At 35.7% G+C, this 19,545-nt stretch overlaps 1 protein-coding gene and 1 long non-coding RNA gene across 2 annotated transcripts; one reads left to right on the forward strand and one right to left on the reverse strand.

Moving 5' to 3' along the window:
• Positions 1-3,170: 3,170 nt before the first annotated feature.
• On the reverse strand, positions 3,171-4,532 carry LOC113286826. The gene is made up of 2 exons (XR_003329531.1): positions 3,867-4,532; positions 3,171-3,550 (listed from the first exon to the last, which is right to left on the reverse strand). It is a non-coding gene; the product is annotated as an uncharacterized LOC113286826 (long non-coding RNA).
• An 8,718-nt stretch (positions 4,533-13,250) lies between these two features.
• On the forward strand, positions 13,251-18,736 carry LOC113286833 (homeotic protein knotted-1-like). The gene is made up of 5 exons (XM_026535462.1): positions 13,251-14,209; positions 14,365-14,505; positions 14,634-14,769; positions 17,856-18,112; positions 18,300-18,736. The coding sequence occupies exons 1-5, from the start codon at positions 13,652-13,654 to the stop codon at positions 18,504-18,506; spliced, it is 1,299 nt and encodes a 432-aa protein (XP_026391247.1). The 5' UTR covers positions 13,251-13,651; the 3' UTR covers positions 18,507-18,736.
• The last annotated feature ends 809 nt before the right edge of the window (positions 18,737-19,545 follow it).

Raw genomic sequence — 19,545 nt, forward strand, 5'->3', positions numbered from 1 at the left:
TAAATTATTTTTTTCTTTTTCATTATTGGATAAATAGTATTATTACAAGAAACTTGTTGGAAGCCTAACAAGCTAAGCTCCAAACAACGTACTACTACATTAGTTGAACAGGTTTCCGTGCTAGCCTACCAGCGAGTCTCATGAGGAATCAGCCAAGGAAACCGAAGCGAATAGGAGGGCTGATTATTTTTATTATTAGATTAGTCTGATATTGTCGGATATCCAAAAAATTGTTATCGAAATACGGAAAATACTTTTAAATATCTGTCGGATATTATTGGATATCCGATAATAATTACGGTAGAGCCAATATTCGTTTCGACGGGTTTATCAAATGAAAGGAGGAAAGAGAAAGAAAGGGAACCGAACAGCGTGGGACCAAATTGATTGAGATAGCGCGAGAGATCCGGGAGTAATAAGAACGTAGGACCCACATGTCTCATGGGGTAATACTGCTGTCTGTCTGCCCCATCTTTGTACTCTTCTCACGTTCATTTTCTACATCACTCTTTAACTCTTTGTTACACAGACCCTGTTAAATCAATCTTTCAGTCCTTTCTATTTTTATTTTCTTTCTTTATGTCTATACGGGTGGTGCTGGTGTCGTCGCCGCCAGCTCTTTTTCTTCCTCGACACGTCATTTCTTTATTTGCTTTACTTACGTGTCAAGATTTTATTAGGCAAGATTTCTACACGACTAGACCAGCCATTACGATTTTCCTTATATAATCATTCTGTTTATTATGGTTTCTACTTCTTAGCTAGTTTTATCGGGGCTGCAACCGGATTACCAAATTTCAACGGAGTTGATAATAATTTACAGGATCCTGTAGTTGTGGTGGTGAGGATCCGTTCATTTTATGAATAGATTGTGTAGATTCTTTTAGAATTTAGTAACCTCTGTGGTATTCACATTCCACGGCTTTTGCCATTGCATATTTCGTAATGTGTTCACCGCCGACACTCGAGTCGACCATCCCATAGTTTGCAACGGTTTATTGTTGCTTTGCTGAGCCAGAGCAAGGCCTAAACGATATGGAAATTTCATATATTTTTCAGTAATCAGGTCCAGACTATGGAGTCCATATAGCATTTGTTCTCTAGAACACGCCGAACTCCTACTCATATCGGAGTAGTTTCTTGGCTGGGTTGTCACCTGCATCATGTAATCAGTTGTTTGAGCTGCCTACAAGTACCTATAGCGAAACTAATGTACTTAAACTTTGATATTAAAGGTTGGATGCCCCACTCAAAAACGTGTGGACACCAATAGAAACTTTTAGAAATTTGTCTCTGGTTTCTTTTTCTCGAGGTCTTCACTCTTCGGTCTTCATTTGCAGTTTGTACTGGATCGCCACCGTTATGGCTACATAAATCACATGTCGAGGTAGCAGGTTGATTTCGAACCGATTGTCCCATCCATACGGGCGAATAATAAAGATGGTAGTCCCCGCACATCCTATTTAACGGTCATAGTTTTGTGATGCGTATGCAAATTTGTGTCTTCCTATGAATTTGTCATGTTCATGTACATGAGTTTAAGCTTGTCAATGAACTTGATATGTTTAAGAAACGAGGATATGTCATCGTAGGCTTTAGGACGCATCATAAGTTGCAAATTTCTTGGGACAAAATAAATTTCATACATGTGAGATGATACAACATCTTATTCTTAAATGAGGGGTACTGGTTTTTTCTATCACTTATCAATGGTCACACCTATGACCTATCCATCGAATACTCTAGCTGCATGAGACGATAATTTTAATTTCTGAAAAATAAGTGAAACAATATCTAACCCGGCTGCTACCTAAGTATTACCCTGTTTCGGGAATGGATTTAAAAAAAAATGGCAATGAGCAAGTCTTTCCCAGTGAATTAACAGGAACTGTTCGTCCTCTTTATAAATAAAAAAAAAGTAGTTTTATCATCTTGAATGACCCTTTTCTTTTTATTCTAATATATTTTTTTATTTCAATTAGAAAAAAGACGGGAAGATTATTTAAATATCGACCCTTCCAAAATATTTTTGTCAACTTATACAAATAACCCTAAGCTTAATACATTACTAAAATATCCTTTTTTTTATATGATTATATACAAAACGACTACCACCACCTTATTAAAAAAAAAGAAGATCACTACTGTCCACCACCACCGTCGTCCACCAACCACCACCACCGTCACCGCCAACCACCACCACTTTCCGCCACCGCCATCCACCAACCACCACCACCACCACTTTCCGCCACCGCCATCCACCAACCACCACCGTCTTTTGCCACCGCCAACCACCACTTTCCGCCACCGCAACCGACCACCACCCACCACCACCCCAAACCACCACCACTTTCCTCGTATCCACCACCAACCGCCAGCGACCGCCGCTATCAACCACCATCACCGCCACCAACTACCACCGTGATGTGGAGTCAACTTGCTGAAGTTGTGTCCATATCAGAGGCAACTAGTTCAAGTTGTCTCCGAAAGTGGAGGCAACTAGCTCAAATTGTCTTCGACTGCGAAAGCAACCGTCCCAAATTGCCTCCGAATGCGAGGCAACTATCTCAAGTTGTCTTCAAATATGAAGGTAACTAGCACAAAGTTGTCTTCAAATGTGAAAGCCACTATCCAAGTTGTCTCCAAATCCGAGGCAACTAGTTCAAATTGTCTTCAAACATGAAGGCCACTAGCCGAAGTTGTCTCCAAATATGAAGACAACTAGCACGAGTAACTATCTGTAATGTTTCACCGATAACATGATGGGATAATTACTTACTGCTGCATTCATTTCAAAGTATTCAAAACAGAAGAGCATCAGTGCACTGATTCAGACTCGATAGCATCCCCACTGCAAACCAGCTTCATCTCAAACACCTGTTGTACCATCCCATCTGCAAACCAAAGCAGTACACTTAGTCTCACCTCCATTCTTCATCTCAGGACCTCCACAGATTCCACCTGCCAATTTAAACTCCATACACAGCCACGCGAAATAGATAACAACATCAGGTTTCACCCTTTATTTCACCACATCAAAGCCATTTCTCTACCATGAATCAACAACCTACAGTTTGCTATATCTACATGTATATTGCGTATTTCATAAGGTGATGCAAGGGGAAATCTCTGTTAGATAAGGTGATGCAAGACTTAAGAACACCATCCAGTTGCAACTAACACAATAGACATTATAGAGCGACAACAAATAGGTATGCATAATTGTTTCTTTGCAATTAATTATTATGAGAAAACAGAGTATAAGCACCAAAAGCACAAGCAATAAAATGTGCATTGAGTACTGATGGAGCATCGCAAGTTCATCTAATATGTCTTCCACAACCAACACAAATGCATCTCATGCTCCACACCTAAATCCTCCAATTCAACCAGCATCACCTCCAACTCCTCTGTCATCACCAATGGCAATAACACCGCCAATCTGGTTTTTCATTATACCTTAATTGGTACTTTTCAGGTTCTTCTGCCACTCCCAAACTTCAGCCATGCTGCAATATTCACCAATCAACAGTATTAGTACCTCTAACACCTGCAATCAACAAGAACAATGGAAATCAAAGCTCAAAAATTTATATAATTTGAAATTTAAGCTTGATTGTATAAATTTAGACCTAATTAAAGTTGTAGATCGAATCTAAAAGAAAAATGTTGAATTCGCACACATACAGAACAGATCGAAATTCTTTTTTTCATATATAAATCAATAATATCGAGATGAATCGAATCGAGCTAAACGCATAATTCAAGCTGAACCAAATCACAAATTGAAAACACAGAAAAACAAAAATTAAATGAATAGATTAGCTTTTAAGGTTCAATTATTCAAAGATTTCAAAGTTTCTTACCGATATTACCAGAATTCGAAACTCAAAATGAAATCTCTCGGTCTCCACAAATCTTTAACTTGGACTTGGAAATCCCTCTAGAAATAGAAAAGAAGAAGATGATGACGATTTCAGTTGAATCTTTAACTGATTTTTCCGAAGAAAGTTTATTTTTCTTAATTTGTCAATGAAACCGTGCTGCTACTGGTGGTAATAATGGGTATAAAATGATTAAGTGGTTGTGAATCAACACAAACTAATCTTAGAAGAACCATAACAATCTGAAATTTTTTCACCTTTCAAGATTCAACCCATAGTTTATCATATTCTGCTGCTTCTTCTAGTGATTTCAAAATTCATTGAAAAATTAGTTGATGATTTGACTCGAAACATTCAAATCTCTCTCTCTCTCTCTCTCGAATCTCACTGGAAGAAAAAAGAAACAAATATTGGTGGTGGAGATGGAGATGATGGTGGTGGCGATGGAGATGATGGCGGCGGAGTATTGTTCGGTCGATTTTGGTAGTGGTGATGTTGGCAGCGACGATGATGGTGGGAGTGGTGGCTGAAATACAAGAGAGAAAGAAGATCTGAAAATGTAAAGAATAATTTTTTTTTGTATCTCCATCCCGAAGGAGAGGGGCATTTACATAATGGATAAGGGTGTCTGTGAAAGAACCATGGAAAGAAGGGGTGTTTATAAGATTCCCACAGAAAAGATCTCATCATGGGAAGAGTGACTTTCCCGAAAACATTGACGAAACTAAAGTTATCTAGGTAGTGTTAAAAAAAAAAAGTCCAATACAATAGAACTTCGATAAATAATTCTCAACAAATTATATCTTTTTGCTAAAATAATAAAATTCTCTAATTTTCTTTGCCAACACTATTAATTTATCAAAGCTTTATCGTATCAGGAAATGGGTTATATAGCCAAAAACACAAGTTTTCTGGGCCATATGGACTGGTAGAAGTTTCGTCTGGGTCAAATGGACAGTTCAACTTTTTAATTGAAACTGACCCAATTACCCTTTTGTAACTGCACGTTCTCCGTCTCCTCAACAAAACCACGTTCTCTTTCTCTCTTCAGATGAAAACCGCCAACATCCTTCTTCTTCATCTTCTCACAAACTAGAAGAGGAACAAATTCGTCCACTGTTTCCCTACACCAAAAACCATCAGAAATCGATTTCCTCCACCGTCTCCTAACCATCAACAGTAGCAGATTCATCAGAAACCATCCGAAAATCAGTTTCCTCCACCGTCTGCTAGTTTCATCAACCTTCAACACCTTCGTGAAATTGGGTTTCATTCACCGTCAACACTTTCGTGAAATTGGTTTTCATTAACCGTTTTCAAACACCATCAACACTACTCTACAACATCAGAGGTTTCTAGGATTTCAATCAATCTATCAGTTCAGTGAAGAATCAGGATTTTAAATCAATTTGAAGAATCAGGGTTTCAAAATATATAGGATGTAACTGGGTTTCATCTGATTCCTGCAGAAACTGGTTTTCATCTAGCTTTGAAGATAGGATATAATTGAGTTTCATCCATATTTAAAAATATAATCTAACTGGTTTTGTGCCAAATTGTTGCAGGAAGCAGTAGCATAACTACTTACGCAGATAACCTAAACAATGCATAACAGGTCATTCAGTTAATTTTGGATCTGCATAAGATGTTATGCAGTTAAACAATAAGTGACGCATTGAAGGCGTAAAAAACCTTTTATATGCATAACTACTTATGCAGATAACCTAAACAATGCATAACAGGTCATGCTGTCAATGTTGGATCTGCATAAGATGTTATGCAGTTAAACAATAAGTGACGCAGGGAAGGCGTAAAAAAGATTTATATGCATAACTACTTATGCAGATAACCTAAACAATGCATAACTTGTCATGCTGTCAATGTTGGATCTGCATAAGATGTTATGCATTAAAACAATAAGTGACGCAGGGAAGGCGTAAAAACCCTTTTATATGCATAACTACTTATGCAGATAACCTAAACAATGCATAACTTGTCATGCTGTCAATGTTGGATCTGCATAAGATGTTATGCAGTTAAACAATAAGTGACGCAGGGAAGGCGTAAAAGAAAATTTATATGCATAACTACTTATGCAGATAACCTAAATAATGCATAACTTGTCATGCTGTCAATGTTGGATCTGCATAAGATGTTATGCAGTTAAACAATAAGTGACGCAGGGAAGGCGTAAAAAAAAATTTATATGCATAACTACTTATGCAGATAACCTAAACAATGCATAACTTGTCATGCTGTCAATGTTGGATCTGCATAAGATGTTATGCATTAAAACAATAAGTGACGCAGGGAAGGCGTAAAAACCCTTTTATATGCATAACTACTTATGCAAATAACCTAAACAATACATAACTTGTCATGCTGTCAATGTTGGATCTGCATAAGATGTTATGCAGTTAAACAATAAGTGACGCAGGGAAGGCGTAAAACAAAATTTATATGCATAACTACTTATGCAGATAATCTAAACAATGCATAACTTGTCATGCTGTCAATGTTGGATCTGCATAAGATGTTATGCATTAAAACAATAAGTGACGCATGGAAGGCGTAAAAACCCTTTTATATGCATAACTACTTATGCAGATAACCTAAACAATGCATAACTTGTCATGCTGTCAATGTTGGATCTGCATAAGATGTTATGCTTTAAAACAATAAGTGACGCAGGGAATGCTTAACAAAAACAATAACACTTCTTATATGCATAACAAGTTATGCATATACTCTAAACAATGCATAACAGGTCATGCAGTTATTTTTGGATCTGCATAAGATGTTATGCAGTTAAACAATGTTCGTATTTTATGCAGTTAAACAAGTTATGCATAATAAATTATGCAGTTCTGCATGTTTTCTTTCATATGCTTGAAATATACATTCATTCTTAAGGTTCATAAACAAGTACCTCTAAGCTTGAAATATGATTCTTGAGCATTGCTTTCTTCATTGCTGCAAAGTCCCACCTTGCAGCTCTTGGTGTAGAATTGGGATTGACCTTGACAATGTCTGATGATGATATCTCAGCTATGTTAGAGTGCTCAGCCAACCAAAGCTGAAAAAAAAGAAAGATATTATGTACATTTATTTTATTTGTAATGCATATTTTGTTATGCACATTTTGTACTCCATAACTTGTTTTTGTACTGCATAACATGTTATGCACATTTTATTTGTACTGCATAGCTAGTTATGCAGATTTTTATGGTACTGCATATCTAGTTATGCAGACTTTTTATGCAGATATTTTTTAAGAAAGTTTAAAAAAGAAAAAAAAAAGAACTCACAAGAGAATATACAGTGCAACCACCGCAAATCCTGATAAGAAGATTGTCTCTTTTGACAGTCTTGATGCCATCCATCAGGTGTTGGTGAATTATACTGCATAATTATTTATGGGGATAACATGTTATTAATGATTGCCAGGTTAACGCACCTTCTTTATAATAATTGATGCATAAGGGGGCAGGTTCTTCTTCTTCTTCTTCATTTTCACCTTGGTTCTTCTTCTTTTTAAGTTTTTCTGTTTGTTGGGGTTCACGTCTTTTTCTTTTCTTCCTATTATCAACAACTTGCTTGACAAATTCAACACAAAAGATACAATATAATAAGTACTTCAAAGTAAGAAAGGGGTTAAATCATCATGCCTTATGCATCATGCAATTTATGTACCTGCATAACTAGTTATGCACATAGTTGTTTTTACTGCATAACCAGTTATGCATACTAAGCTACGCAGTTCAGTATGTTTGCTTTTACTGCATAACAAGCTATGCAGTTCAGCATAGTTGTTTTTACTGCAGAACAAGTTATGCAGTTCAACATAGTTGTTTTTACTGCATAACAAGTTATGCATAATAAGTTACACAGTTATGCATAGTTGCTTTTTCTGCATAACAAGTTATGCAAATAAGTTATGCAGTTCAGCATGTTTGATTTTACTGCATAAGCAGTTATGCATAATAAGCTACGCAGTTCAGCATGTTTGATTTTACTGCATAAGCAGTTATGCATAATAAGCTACGCAGTTCAACATGTTTGATTTTACTGCATAACAAGTTATGCATAGTTGCTTTTACTGCATAACCAGTTATGCATAATAAGCTACGCAGTTATGCATAGTTATTTTTACTGCATAACAAGTTATGCACATTATGTTTCCTGCGTAACATATGTTATTTAAAATAAAAAGAAAACTGAATTTTGAAAATTTTGGGTTTCGACAGAATTTATACGCTGATTTTGGGTGCGCGTGTGAACTTTTACACGCGTGGGTTTGACAGTGGTGGAAGGTGAGAAAATGGGTGTGGTTGACAAAACATAGTTTTTTCTGTCCATATGTGATGGATGAAATCCAGTTTCTGGCCAAAAATCTCATTTTTTCCAGAATAGGCATGATGAAACTAGTTACATCCTGTACGATTAAATTTGAATCTTCGCAAACATTCAAATTTTACAGTGAAAAACTGAAGGGAATGTACAATTAAACAATCAACATAAGACTAAAAGATATATACTATAAAAATGAAGAGAAATACTTGAAAAAATAATTCCATAAGATATATTTTTATGAACAAAAGAAATAATCCAAGATAAATACTAGTTGCGAAAATATAATTCAAGGTAAATGAATCTTAAATGTGCAACAAGAGGCTGTAGAGAAGAATAAACTAATAAAGATATCATGGTAAAAAGCTGCACAGAAGAAATGAAGGCTGGAGATGACAAGGATTAACCAACTGAGCGCTGCTAGGGTCTGGTGCTAAACTAAACTCGCTCGTAGTAGGTTCACGAACAAAATCAGGAGCACGAAGAGGAACACGTTCAAATAAACGAAGCTCCAAGAAAGACAACTGGTTAACAATACACAATGACAAGAAAGAACAGAGCTTCACATCACTGTCAACAACATTGCTTCTCCCCTCATAGTCAAATACAAACTGAATTGAGTCTGGTAAAATGCTATTCCAATAAGAACAAACATGCGCCTTCAACTCATCAACTGTTGACTTCGTAGTAACTTGGTATGGACACGTATCGGTACCCCGGATAACCACACAGAGAAAATGACGATCCATCTACAGGGAATATATAAAACAAATATAAATGAATCTGGATGTATTCAATTGACAATAAACAAAGACAAAAATAATATGTAAACAAATAAGCAGTAGTTACAAGCATACAATGTGACCACCAACTGCATTCATACAACCCATACTCCAACATCTCTTCCACTCTCTCAACAACCATTATAATCTCGCTACAGCAACATCTCCTAACGCAGATGTTCTCCTCCCTGGAATCCATATTTGCTCATCACGAATAAACGACACATCTGTGTACAATGCCTTATAAATTAACTAAAACCAAAAATGGTTTGCATCTGTGTACCATCAAAGTACCATTTTGGCACAATGTACCACCAAAGAAGCTGTAATAAATTACTATGTACTTCTACGACTACGAGTACTGCTCTAAACAGTTCCATATAATACTTTCTCCTTCAGCAAGTTACTATGTACTTACTAGCAAAGTTCTATTTCCCTTAAGCCTCTAACACTCAACCAAGTTATCATCAGTAAATACCCAAAAAAACAAGAACCAATCAATCAATCCAGAGTTCATCACCAATATTGAAAGTAACATAAGCATCAACAACTGCATGCATAATCTGTGGTTGTGTAAGGTATTTTTGATTCCAATTGCTCACAATAACATCTCTAGGTCTTTCAATAACATCTCCGTGGTTGTGTAACGTAAAGGAGAAATCCTAATAATAACCTAAACCCAAAATTGGTTTGCATCTGTGTATATTGCATTGAAAATAAGATTACTAAACCCTAGAAAACATGATTCGAGACAAACCCAAATAATGTCACATAATCAACTAAACCCTGGATATTCCAAATCAACAACTAAAATCAAAAACTAACAAAGATTAATCTTCAAATTCATAAAAAATCATCAACAACTAAAAATTACTTCAAAATCGACAGAGAAACTTCAATTGGACAAAAACCAAATCAAAATTATTTCAATTGAAATTTACCGTTCGACGCTATTAAATGAAACTTCGATTCAACAGTTGAAACTCTAATTGAAACTTCGATTCAACAAACTATTCAACAGACATTAATCACCATGATTGATCAACCAGATCTGAAAAAGACACGAGCTCTGAAACTTTGATCGAATTCTGCAGGTGAGGAATAAACGAGCTCTGCCGGGACGGGGAGGTTTTTAAAAGAGAAATAAATTCTCTTTGAAAAGAAGAGTTTGGAAGGTTAGGGGTATTTTAGGTAAGACATATTTTTTTATTTTAATTTTCCTGGGCCAAATATCCAAATTGGCTATATAAACAGTATATTTCTGATGTTTGGCTATATAAACAATATCAAAAGCTAAGAATCTATTTCACCCAGGAATTTTGTGTTTTGGTCTTTTTGACCAATTTTGTGTTATCGTATTTGTATAGCTAACCTTTAAAAAAAAGAAAGAAACCAATTAAATTCATCATGTTTGGTTAACAGGTGAATTTTATTTGGTCTGATGAGATGAAATCAGTTGGAAACTCAACAAAGACAAGATTTTTTCTGTCAAGTCGTGTTATGAATTTATTCATCGAGATTTTATTTCTTCTCTTGATAGCCGGATCTTCAAGCATATTTGGGGGCTGCCATATCCTCCTAAAATTGTTTTTTTTTTTCATTTGGTGTGTTCTTCAAAATAAAATCCCAACGAAGGATTTTCTTAGGCGCAGAGGTATGCAAATTGCTCGTGGCTGTGTGTTTTATGGTGAAACCGAAACTATGGATCATTTATTTATTCACTGTGTTTTTGCTCAAGCGTTGTGGAACCATTTTAGGAGCGAACTTCAGTTTTCTTTTGTCCTGCCTTCTTCGATGAAGACTCTGCTGTGCACCTGGCTTGGCAAGGATATTACGAAGTCGCGGAAGAGGTTGTGGGTTATGATACCTGCTATGATAACTTGGTCAATTTGGTTGGAAAGGAATGCTAGACTCTTCTCGGAGAAGAAACTGGAGTTTCAAGGGGTTATATCTAAAGCAAAATACTGTTTTTTTACATGGGCTCTATGTTTTATTGAGTTTCAGCAGGTTTCTTTTGAAACTATCATTGAGAATTGGAAATTGACGTACTTTCAATCTCCTTAGATGTAGTTGTTTTGGTTTGGTTTCTCCGTGCCCTTGTATCTCCTCCTGTCTTGTCCTTTCTCTTTCTTTTCTTCCCTGTACTCTCTTTGGGTGAAACAATTCTTTTGTACTCCCTTTTTTGATCAATGGAAAATTTTGCTTTGTTGATTAAAAGAAAAAAGAAGAATCATCATGTTTGACCTAAAAAACCAAAATTTTCAAAAATAATTGGTGAACTGTCCAAAAATTCGCTCAAACACCTCCACTCTCCCCAGTGTACCTCCAAAATTTCCCCTTATCCAAGTATTTTTAGGATTGGGTTGTTCTGGAATGGTTTTATGGAGTGTCTACAATAAATTTACACTACGATTGAAACGTAAGTGAGGTCTAGGGATCTCAATTGGTGCCTTACTCCCTGCCCAGAAGAGTCTAACTCAATCGAGTTTTACTTAGACGAAGTAGTATTTGAATAAAAATACATATGATATAGATGATATGTTCGAAGTGGTCCCCTATCATGTAAGGCTTGTTTTTATTATTTCTAGATTTTAAATTTAATAAACAACTTAAATTTTTTTCTTTGAAAAAGTAATCTAGACGACACTTTATTTACTGTCTAGGGTGTTTTAGTTTTACTTCCAGTAATGGCGAAACCCTCTCCATCCTCTACATTCTGATTATTTTCAAAGCAACTGAGTGTTTTCCCATAGCCAATGTTCTTAAAAGCATTACGAAGGTGCAAAATTGATTTTGATATTCATAATCATCGTTCGATAAGGACTTCAGTTAATCAAGTGTGGCAGTTTATGAATTTTTCGAGAAAACACCCTTTTAAGACTCACTTGTATGTTCCTCAAATTCAAGTTTCAACTTGCTTGAATCAGAAACTCACTGTAATTTGGCCTAATGGTTTGGTAAATTTCGTCTCTGAATGCAACAAATGAGAGTCCGATTTTGTGCACATTCTTTAATGAGTGTGCATATGACATTTTAGTTTCCACCACTAATTTAATTTTGGGAGGTATCATACGAGGGTTGAGATTGCAGACATGAATGTTAATATGCCATCCGTTAACTAATCACCGATCAAACTAACATATTAAATATACGCTCTTTAGAAAAGTGTGCACAATTATAGACTCAACAAATAATGCCCATTGATGTTTAATGGTGAGCCAACCACTCTAACAATCAATGGGCATCATTCATACACGCCTAGGTGAAAAGGTAAGTTTTATTTTCGCCCGGTTTGATTCACCTTTCCCTTCAAGCACTTGCTCAATCCATAGTATGGAAATTAGGTTTTGGCAAAGGTTTTGCAAGATGAATCTTGAATTTGACGGAAACCCTAAAATGCTAAACCAACAATATACTATATTTACTATATTTGCGATTAATGAATCTTTGGATATCCGTGTAATCATGGAAGTTTGGCGATTGGTTCTGCAAATTTTTTATTTGAGAAAGTCGGACCTCTCCATCGCATGCTAGTGCTGTTCTCTTAAGTGTCATGTGTAAGGATACTGCTCTGGCCTCTTTAGTCTTCTATGCAGTACATAATCATTTTTTTAAATGGAATTGTCCTCTTTATATTCACTGCTCGAGTATATTGCGCCTCTGCGAGAGTTCAGAGTTCAGACCCAGGGTGACAAACATTTGACTCGCGCTTAATATTTAGGTAATGCATGATCTAAATCTATATTCGACTACTATTGGACCTAAAAAAATAACTACCATAAGCACATTGATTGGATATAGGGCCATATAGGAGATTGAATTTTGGATGCTAAATCCCCTATAGCTTTACACCTCCATACTCATAATTTTCATGATAAATTTGCCAAACAAACTGATGTTCAATAATCCACGGCATCTGGTAGGATGTCTTTGTAGTTTGTACTGCATCATTAAGATTCTGCTTATCTCTAATGAAAAAGAAAGACTTATACTTATATTCATTTTAATTACTAATTCTTTTTCTCTATTTCTTTCTGTGTGTAATCAATATTGCTTTATTTTCCGCACATATTTTATTATTTTTTCAATTTCTGGAAAGAAAGAGTGATTAACGTCTTGTCAACCCACTTAGACACGGAGCCGTTGCCGGTCCTCTCTGACCTACCGACGCTTCTCTCTTTCTTTCTCTCTTTTCACAACCAACCATATATCATAACAAATACCAGATCATTGAGAATTGAGATCTATCTCTCTTTTCTTTCTCTCTGTAGTTCTTCTTTCTCTTCTGTCCTGAAGTGATCATCTATTTATATACAATGTTTTTACTGTAGCCATATAGTGATCATCAACTGAGAAAAGAAGAGAAGAGTTTATTTACACTTTTCATCTACACCGTTCAATTATGATCTAGCTAGTAGTACTACTAGTGCATCTATCTTCTTCTTTACAGCAATATCCCATTCTAAAACTCAAACTTGCAGAGAAATAAGTAGTAGCTGCGGTTTTAGTCCTCATGGCTCATCAAAGTTCTAATCAATAATATAAGTATCAGCTGCAGAGATCAAGCTTGAGTTTCATTCTCTCTCACAGCATATCATAGAATAATTAGGGTTTTGTTTTTGTAGTCTAGAGATAATGGAGGATTATTCACAAATGGATGAGCAGAATACATCATCAACACCAAGGGGGAATAGTTTCTTATATACAACACCTATTGTTTCTCAACATCATCATCATCATAATAATAATAATAATAATAATCTAGCCACCATCAGTACTGCTTTTCATCTTCAATCAGGGTCGACAGCAGAAGGAGACGATGATCATCATCAACATCAGTCTAATAATATAAATTTCCTTTCTCATCTCCAACATCATCATCATCAGCATGAACAAGCTCATCATCATCCTATTGTGAAGACAGAAGCTGTTGGTGCTACTTATTCTCAACAACAACAGCAGCAACAAATTCAGAATCATCAAGAATTTCATTACCCTTCTCTAATGAGAGGAGGAGGACATGGGAACCCACAACAAGAAACAGTTCAACAGCATCACCAGCAGCAACAACAACAAAGGCAACAAGGAGGAGGGTTTAATAATAGTAACAATAATTTGGAAGCCATTAAAGCCAAGATAATTACTCATCCTCAATATTCGAACCTTTTAGAAGCTTACATGGATTGTCAGAAGGTAATAAAATCTCCAAATTAATTAATTAATTACCCCTAAATTCCTACTTTATCCTATAAACCACACGAGAGTACACTTCACCATGAAATATTATACATAGAGACAGATATTAGTAGATTACTTGATTTTGACTTATCATATGGATAATTTTACAGGTAGGAGCACCACAAGAAGTAGTTGCAAGACTTACACACGCTAAACAGGAGTTTGTCGCAAGGCAAAAATCTTCATTGATTAATAGAGATGCATCTTCTTCTTCATCAGCAGCAATAGATCCAGAACTTGATCAATTCATGGTGTGTAAAGATATACTACTCCATATACCAAAATCTTAATGTATTAACCCTAGCTAATCAATTTTGAGTTTGCTATAATATTTTCCCTACTGTACTCATCAAGGATTAATATTAATGTTAATCTGTAGGAAGCCTACTACGATATGCTAGTGAAATATCGAGAGGAATTAACAAGACCATTACAAGATGCTATGGATTTCATGAGAAGGATTGAAGCTCAACTCAATACCCTTGTCACTAATGGACCTATTCGTGTCTTCACTGGTACTCTCTTCCCCTCTGTCTTTGCATATCTCTGTCTCTGCTCTCTCCTTCTCACCCCTCTCTCTTTCTGTCATCAGTTGAGAATTTCTAGTTGTGGGAAAACTGTTTTGTTTGGTGAGGTTAACTTTGACTGACATTTCTTCTTAGATCACATTATAGATTTGGTTCAGTTACTAAGAACAACAAAAGAGGTTGTTGTTACTAGGATATTTTAATTAACAAGATCTTATGATGTAAACACAACATATTTTTATTCCTAGTTCCTACCAGCTGCTAATTGATTCTCTCTTTCTCTAGTGAGTCCAGTCTAAGATCCTCTCTCTCTCTGATCATTGTCGTTGTTTCCCAAAGTAAAAGAAAATCAGATCAATTAATTGTTTAATGAAGGACAATATAATTAAGAAATTGAGTAAGTGCTAAACAACATCGGATACTGTTCCGAAACCGCATTATTATTAGCACCACACTAGCTACTACAATTTCCGAGTACCATACACTTGAACTACTTATGTCAGGTGGATTCCTTCCAAATCTTTACACCATTTGTTTGTCCATAAATTTCTTCAGAATAAAACACATATATGCTAGCTATACTTAGTAGATCTTTGAGCACTCATTAAAATATACTGATCATCTGTAAAACATAAACCTTTGGAATAGCACAAAACCTTTCAGTAGACTATGACTAGTTCAATGAATTAATAAACATGCACTTAATAAAACAAAACAATAGTTTATCCTAAGTATTGTAAAGAATGTATGTTGGACTTTTTCGTTTAAAGTTTTAAGGTTGGATTTGGTTGATTTATACTAGTATTTTCATAGCTAGTAGTACTATTAATTTTTGTTTGTTTGTTGTTTAATGTAAAAAAAAAAATACTATTGTAGGTTCAATGTTTTTGGGTTTAGTATTTGCATGGTGGAATTAATTTTTGTTTTCTTTCCTTTGATTGTTATGAAATACAGTAATTTTGAATAATATAATAGCACGTGAATGAGCTATAACTAGGGTTTCATTTATGCATAGTGGTACTTCTATTAGATTCTTCATAGGTTCCATTCCTATATGGAAAAAAAAGTTATGGATTACCTCTGTTTAGGTATGCTTGTGGACTACTACTACTGCTACTTTAGGGATACTATTTAAACAGAGAGTGTGAGTGAGACAATAAGTTAAATGGTTTCCCACTATACTGTATATTGATAGGTTCTCTTCTCATGCAAAAAAGTCAGCACTCATCTTTCCTAGTTTATATCTGTGCAAACTTTTGTTTCTACACTGCAGTAGGGTTCTGCTCATTCCAAATAGAGCAAGCTATTTTGGTGTTAACTGATTGTGGGTTCATACAGCTGTTTATGGGTATTGACTAATTTTTTTATTTAATCTTTCTCGTTTTTGTTTCTTTAAATTTTTAGTTTCAAATGTGCTAAGTGACTCAGCTCTATGCTTTACCCTACTTTGTATTTGATTCCTAATGCATCATCACTCATGAAATATAGAGATTCGTGAAACATTGAGCATCAATTCATTGAGGATTTTTTACCTATCATCAGAGTCAGTAGTTATCGTTTGAGTTAGAAGACAGGTTGCAGAAAAACTGCTCTATAAGCTGCATTGCTAGAATGTACCTATCATGAGAGATCAATTTGGTACGCAAAATGCACTGGCAAACTCGTGGTCTTCTATAAATGTTTCTTTAAGGTGTTTCTAAACAAAATGAGAAAGAGATGGCGTATTAACGAATGTCAACAACGGGACAGCTTGGTTTCTCTCTAGGAAAGAGGTGTCAGCTAAGGATTTGTCGGAAGTATCACAAGTGTACGTCAAATAGATAATTCATGGACTAGAGGTGTTGAAATCCTAAACACAAGCGTTGATCAAATTCTTGTTTGAAGAAGTGAAGCATATAATTTACTTTGCGTTCATGTGTTTGGCATAATCACAACCCTACAGATCTGAATAATGCATTAGCAAGAAGTACTAGTTAAATACTCTTATATACTCTTACTGTATGACAAGCTTACCTACGAATTTGGTCTCAAATGTTAGGCTGTATTATGATAACTTTAAGCATGTAAAACTTTATATACTCATCGCTAACATATAAAACTTTCGGGGAGATAATAATGGTTTCAAAACTCTCCAACTGGTTCTTAGTGTTATTCAACCATGTGACGAACCACTAGTAATGACTGATATAAAATTGTGTTTATCCCCTAAATGGTTGATATTTCTATGTCACTTTCAGTATTCTGTGCTGCTAAGTACCAATATATGTTAGAGATTCTGTCTGCGACTTAAATAAGTTAGATCACATTTATCTACTTATGCTGATCTTTTGACTGAAAGCTTGGACTGATGGAGATGCAAGGAATATGCAGATTGCGTTATATATATAATTGGATTTCGCAAAAGAATGCTAACAATTATGGCTGTCTTCACCACCAACTTTAAAAAGTTTCATTCTTATATGTATATATCAGTCTCCATTATGCATTAGGCCGCATCAATTTCTCTACTGCATGTAGGGGTTATCATTTTCCTCAGCATTGTTGTTGAAAAATGATCCTCTAGACAACTTTATTCCTGCGAGATCTCCTCGACTGTTGAGTTCAGGTCATGTTTTATATCGAATCTTGTTAGCTATTTCTAGTTGGTTTATGATCTAATTCTCCACCATGTATGTCCTCAAGTATTGGGAACGGAAATTATTATTTTGCGCCTTCTAATGTCAATCATTGCTATGCCATCTTAAGCTCTCCAATTCTAGTGGGAACAAGGTTGTGGTGGATATACGAGTGATCATCCATTTTCAGTTATATTGCAACGAACATCATAGTGAATTATTCACAACTTCATCTCTTTAGACTGCAATTTATTTTCAGTTCTTGACCCGTCTTGGTCGGAAAAGTATGGGTCATGATACTTGCAAGGGGTGGGTGTCGAGATAGAACCTTGTATCTTGATTGTTGCTGGTATATAAAATTTCGGGAGATACTACAATGAACGCCTAGCATTGTTAATTTGTCAGCTTGTATCTTACATTTTCATTTTTTTTCTGATACTGATCACTTGATCCATGCAGATGAAAAGTGTGAAGGGGTTGGTTCATCTGAAGATGACCAAGATAATAATAGTGGGGGTGAAGCTGAACTCCCAGAAATTGATCCTCGTGCTGAAGACAGAGAGCTAAAGAATCACCTATTGAAGAAGTATAGTGGTTACTTGAGCAGTCTGAAACAAGAACTTTCTAAGAAGAAAAAGAAAGGGAAACTGCCAAAGGATGCTAGACAGAAGCTACTGAATTGGTGGGAATTACACTACAAATGGCCATATCCATCGGTATGTTAACTATCTTGTTCATTAAACCTAAATAATCGCAACCTTTTAACATATGATGCATTTAGCTCAGATCTATTTTGGTAAGGAAAGAAGGATATTTATTTCATTCGATAAATTATTTTTTTTCACGTTTCCGTTTGCTTGGGAAACCAGTGATAGATTTATGTGTTTTTTGATAATAAAACAGGAGTCTGAGAAGGTAGCCTTGGCTGAAACTACTGGTTTGGACCAGAAACAAATCAATAATTGGTTTATAAACCAAAGGAAACGACATTGGAAGCCATCCGAAGATATGCAATTTGTGGTGATGGATGGTGGGTTACACCCACCAAACACCGCACTTTATATGGATGGTCACTTCATCGGCGACGGTAGTTACCGCCTGGGCCCCTGATCACCTGCTAGTATGATATAATAATCTGGGCGAGATAAGGTTTTTATGTATTCATTGATGTTCACAATGACCTGACATGGATAATGTGCCATGTATTTGTTGTATCTGGACGTATGGTTTTAAATGTAAGATATTGTCATAGCTAGGAGGTTATGTATATGTTCTTTTGGCAAGTATTTCAAGATGAAAGACTGTTTTAAGTTTCAAATGAACCACATTTTTTGTAGTTCCGTAGCTCTTTAACTCTGTGCTCACTTTTATGACATTCGCGTTTAATTTGGTAGTGAGCAGGATTTATACAACCAAGCAACATGAAAACTAATCTTAACGTTAGTAGGATATTAGGGCAAGGCTCAAGAACCTTTTATTGTTTACTGGTTGTTTGCATGGGACACTGATGCAGTCAAATGGTGATACAGCTTGCCGTATATACTAAATTATTTTGACCGAATATGGAAATATATATCAATCAGTTTACTCAGACCCCTAGCTGACTAGCCATTAGACCTGTTGACAAATCTATCACTAACGTAAGAAACCTGGCGCAACGCATGTAAATTTAGAACCATATAGTCCATCTCTTTTAGGATGTAATCAAAATGCCTCCTGCTTGAAAACGGACAAGTGATGAATGATAATCGCATTGTAATCTGGACCTAAAAAAAGACGCTATTGGCTTGGCAAAGGCTGGTCATGAGTGAAAGCAAGAAAATAAGAGTTAAATACCTTAATAACTTGCCGAATTCCGTTCATAGGTTGGGAAAACAGCCGGTTCCGGTGACTTTTAACCTCGGAGTAATACTATTATCCGGCAAAGTCGACCGTTTTAAAATATATTGAGTCGAGTCTACAGAAGTGACAGAATCTGTTACCCCCTATAGAATGATGGAGCTGGAACTAGAGTATCCGGCAACTTAAATATAGAACCAATTTACCATTCGATCAACAACCAAACCGAACCGAAGAAGTTGGTTCCGAAACACAGCGCCCGCATTAAATCCCAGTCAAAATCAGTTCTCAACACTCAAAATCCACTATG

The sequence above is a fragment of the Papaver somniferum genome, chromosome 1, assembly GCF_003573695.1.
Source record: "Papaver somniferum cultivar HN1 chromosome 1, ASM357369v1, whole genome shotgun sequence".
Taxonomy (NCBI): Eukaryota; Viridiplantae; Streptophyta; class Magnoliopsida; order Ranunculales; family Papaveraceae; genus Papaver; species Papaver somniferum.

Coding starts and splice junctions, on each gene's coding strand:
- LOC113286833 (XM_026535462.1), top strand. CDS start 13,652: ATGGAGGATTATTCACAAATGGATGAGCAGAATACATCATCAACACCA. Junction 14,210..14,364: donor CTTACATGGATTGTCAGAAG/GTAATAAAATCT, acceptor ATAATTTTACAG/GTAGGAGCACCACAAGAAGT. Junction 14,770..17,855: donor ACCTATTCGTGTCTTCACTG/GTACTCTCTTCC, acceptor TGATCCATGCAG/ATGAAAAGTGTGAAGGGGTT.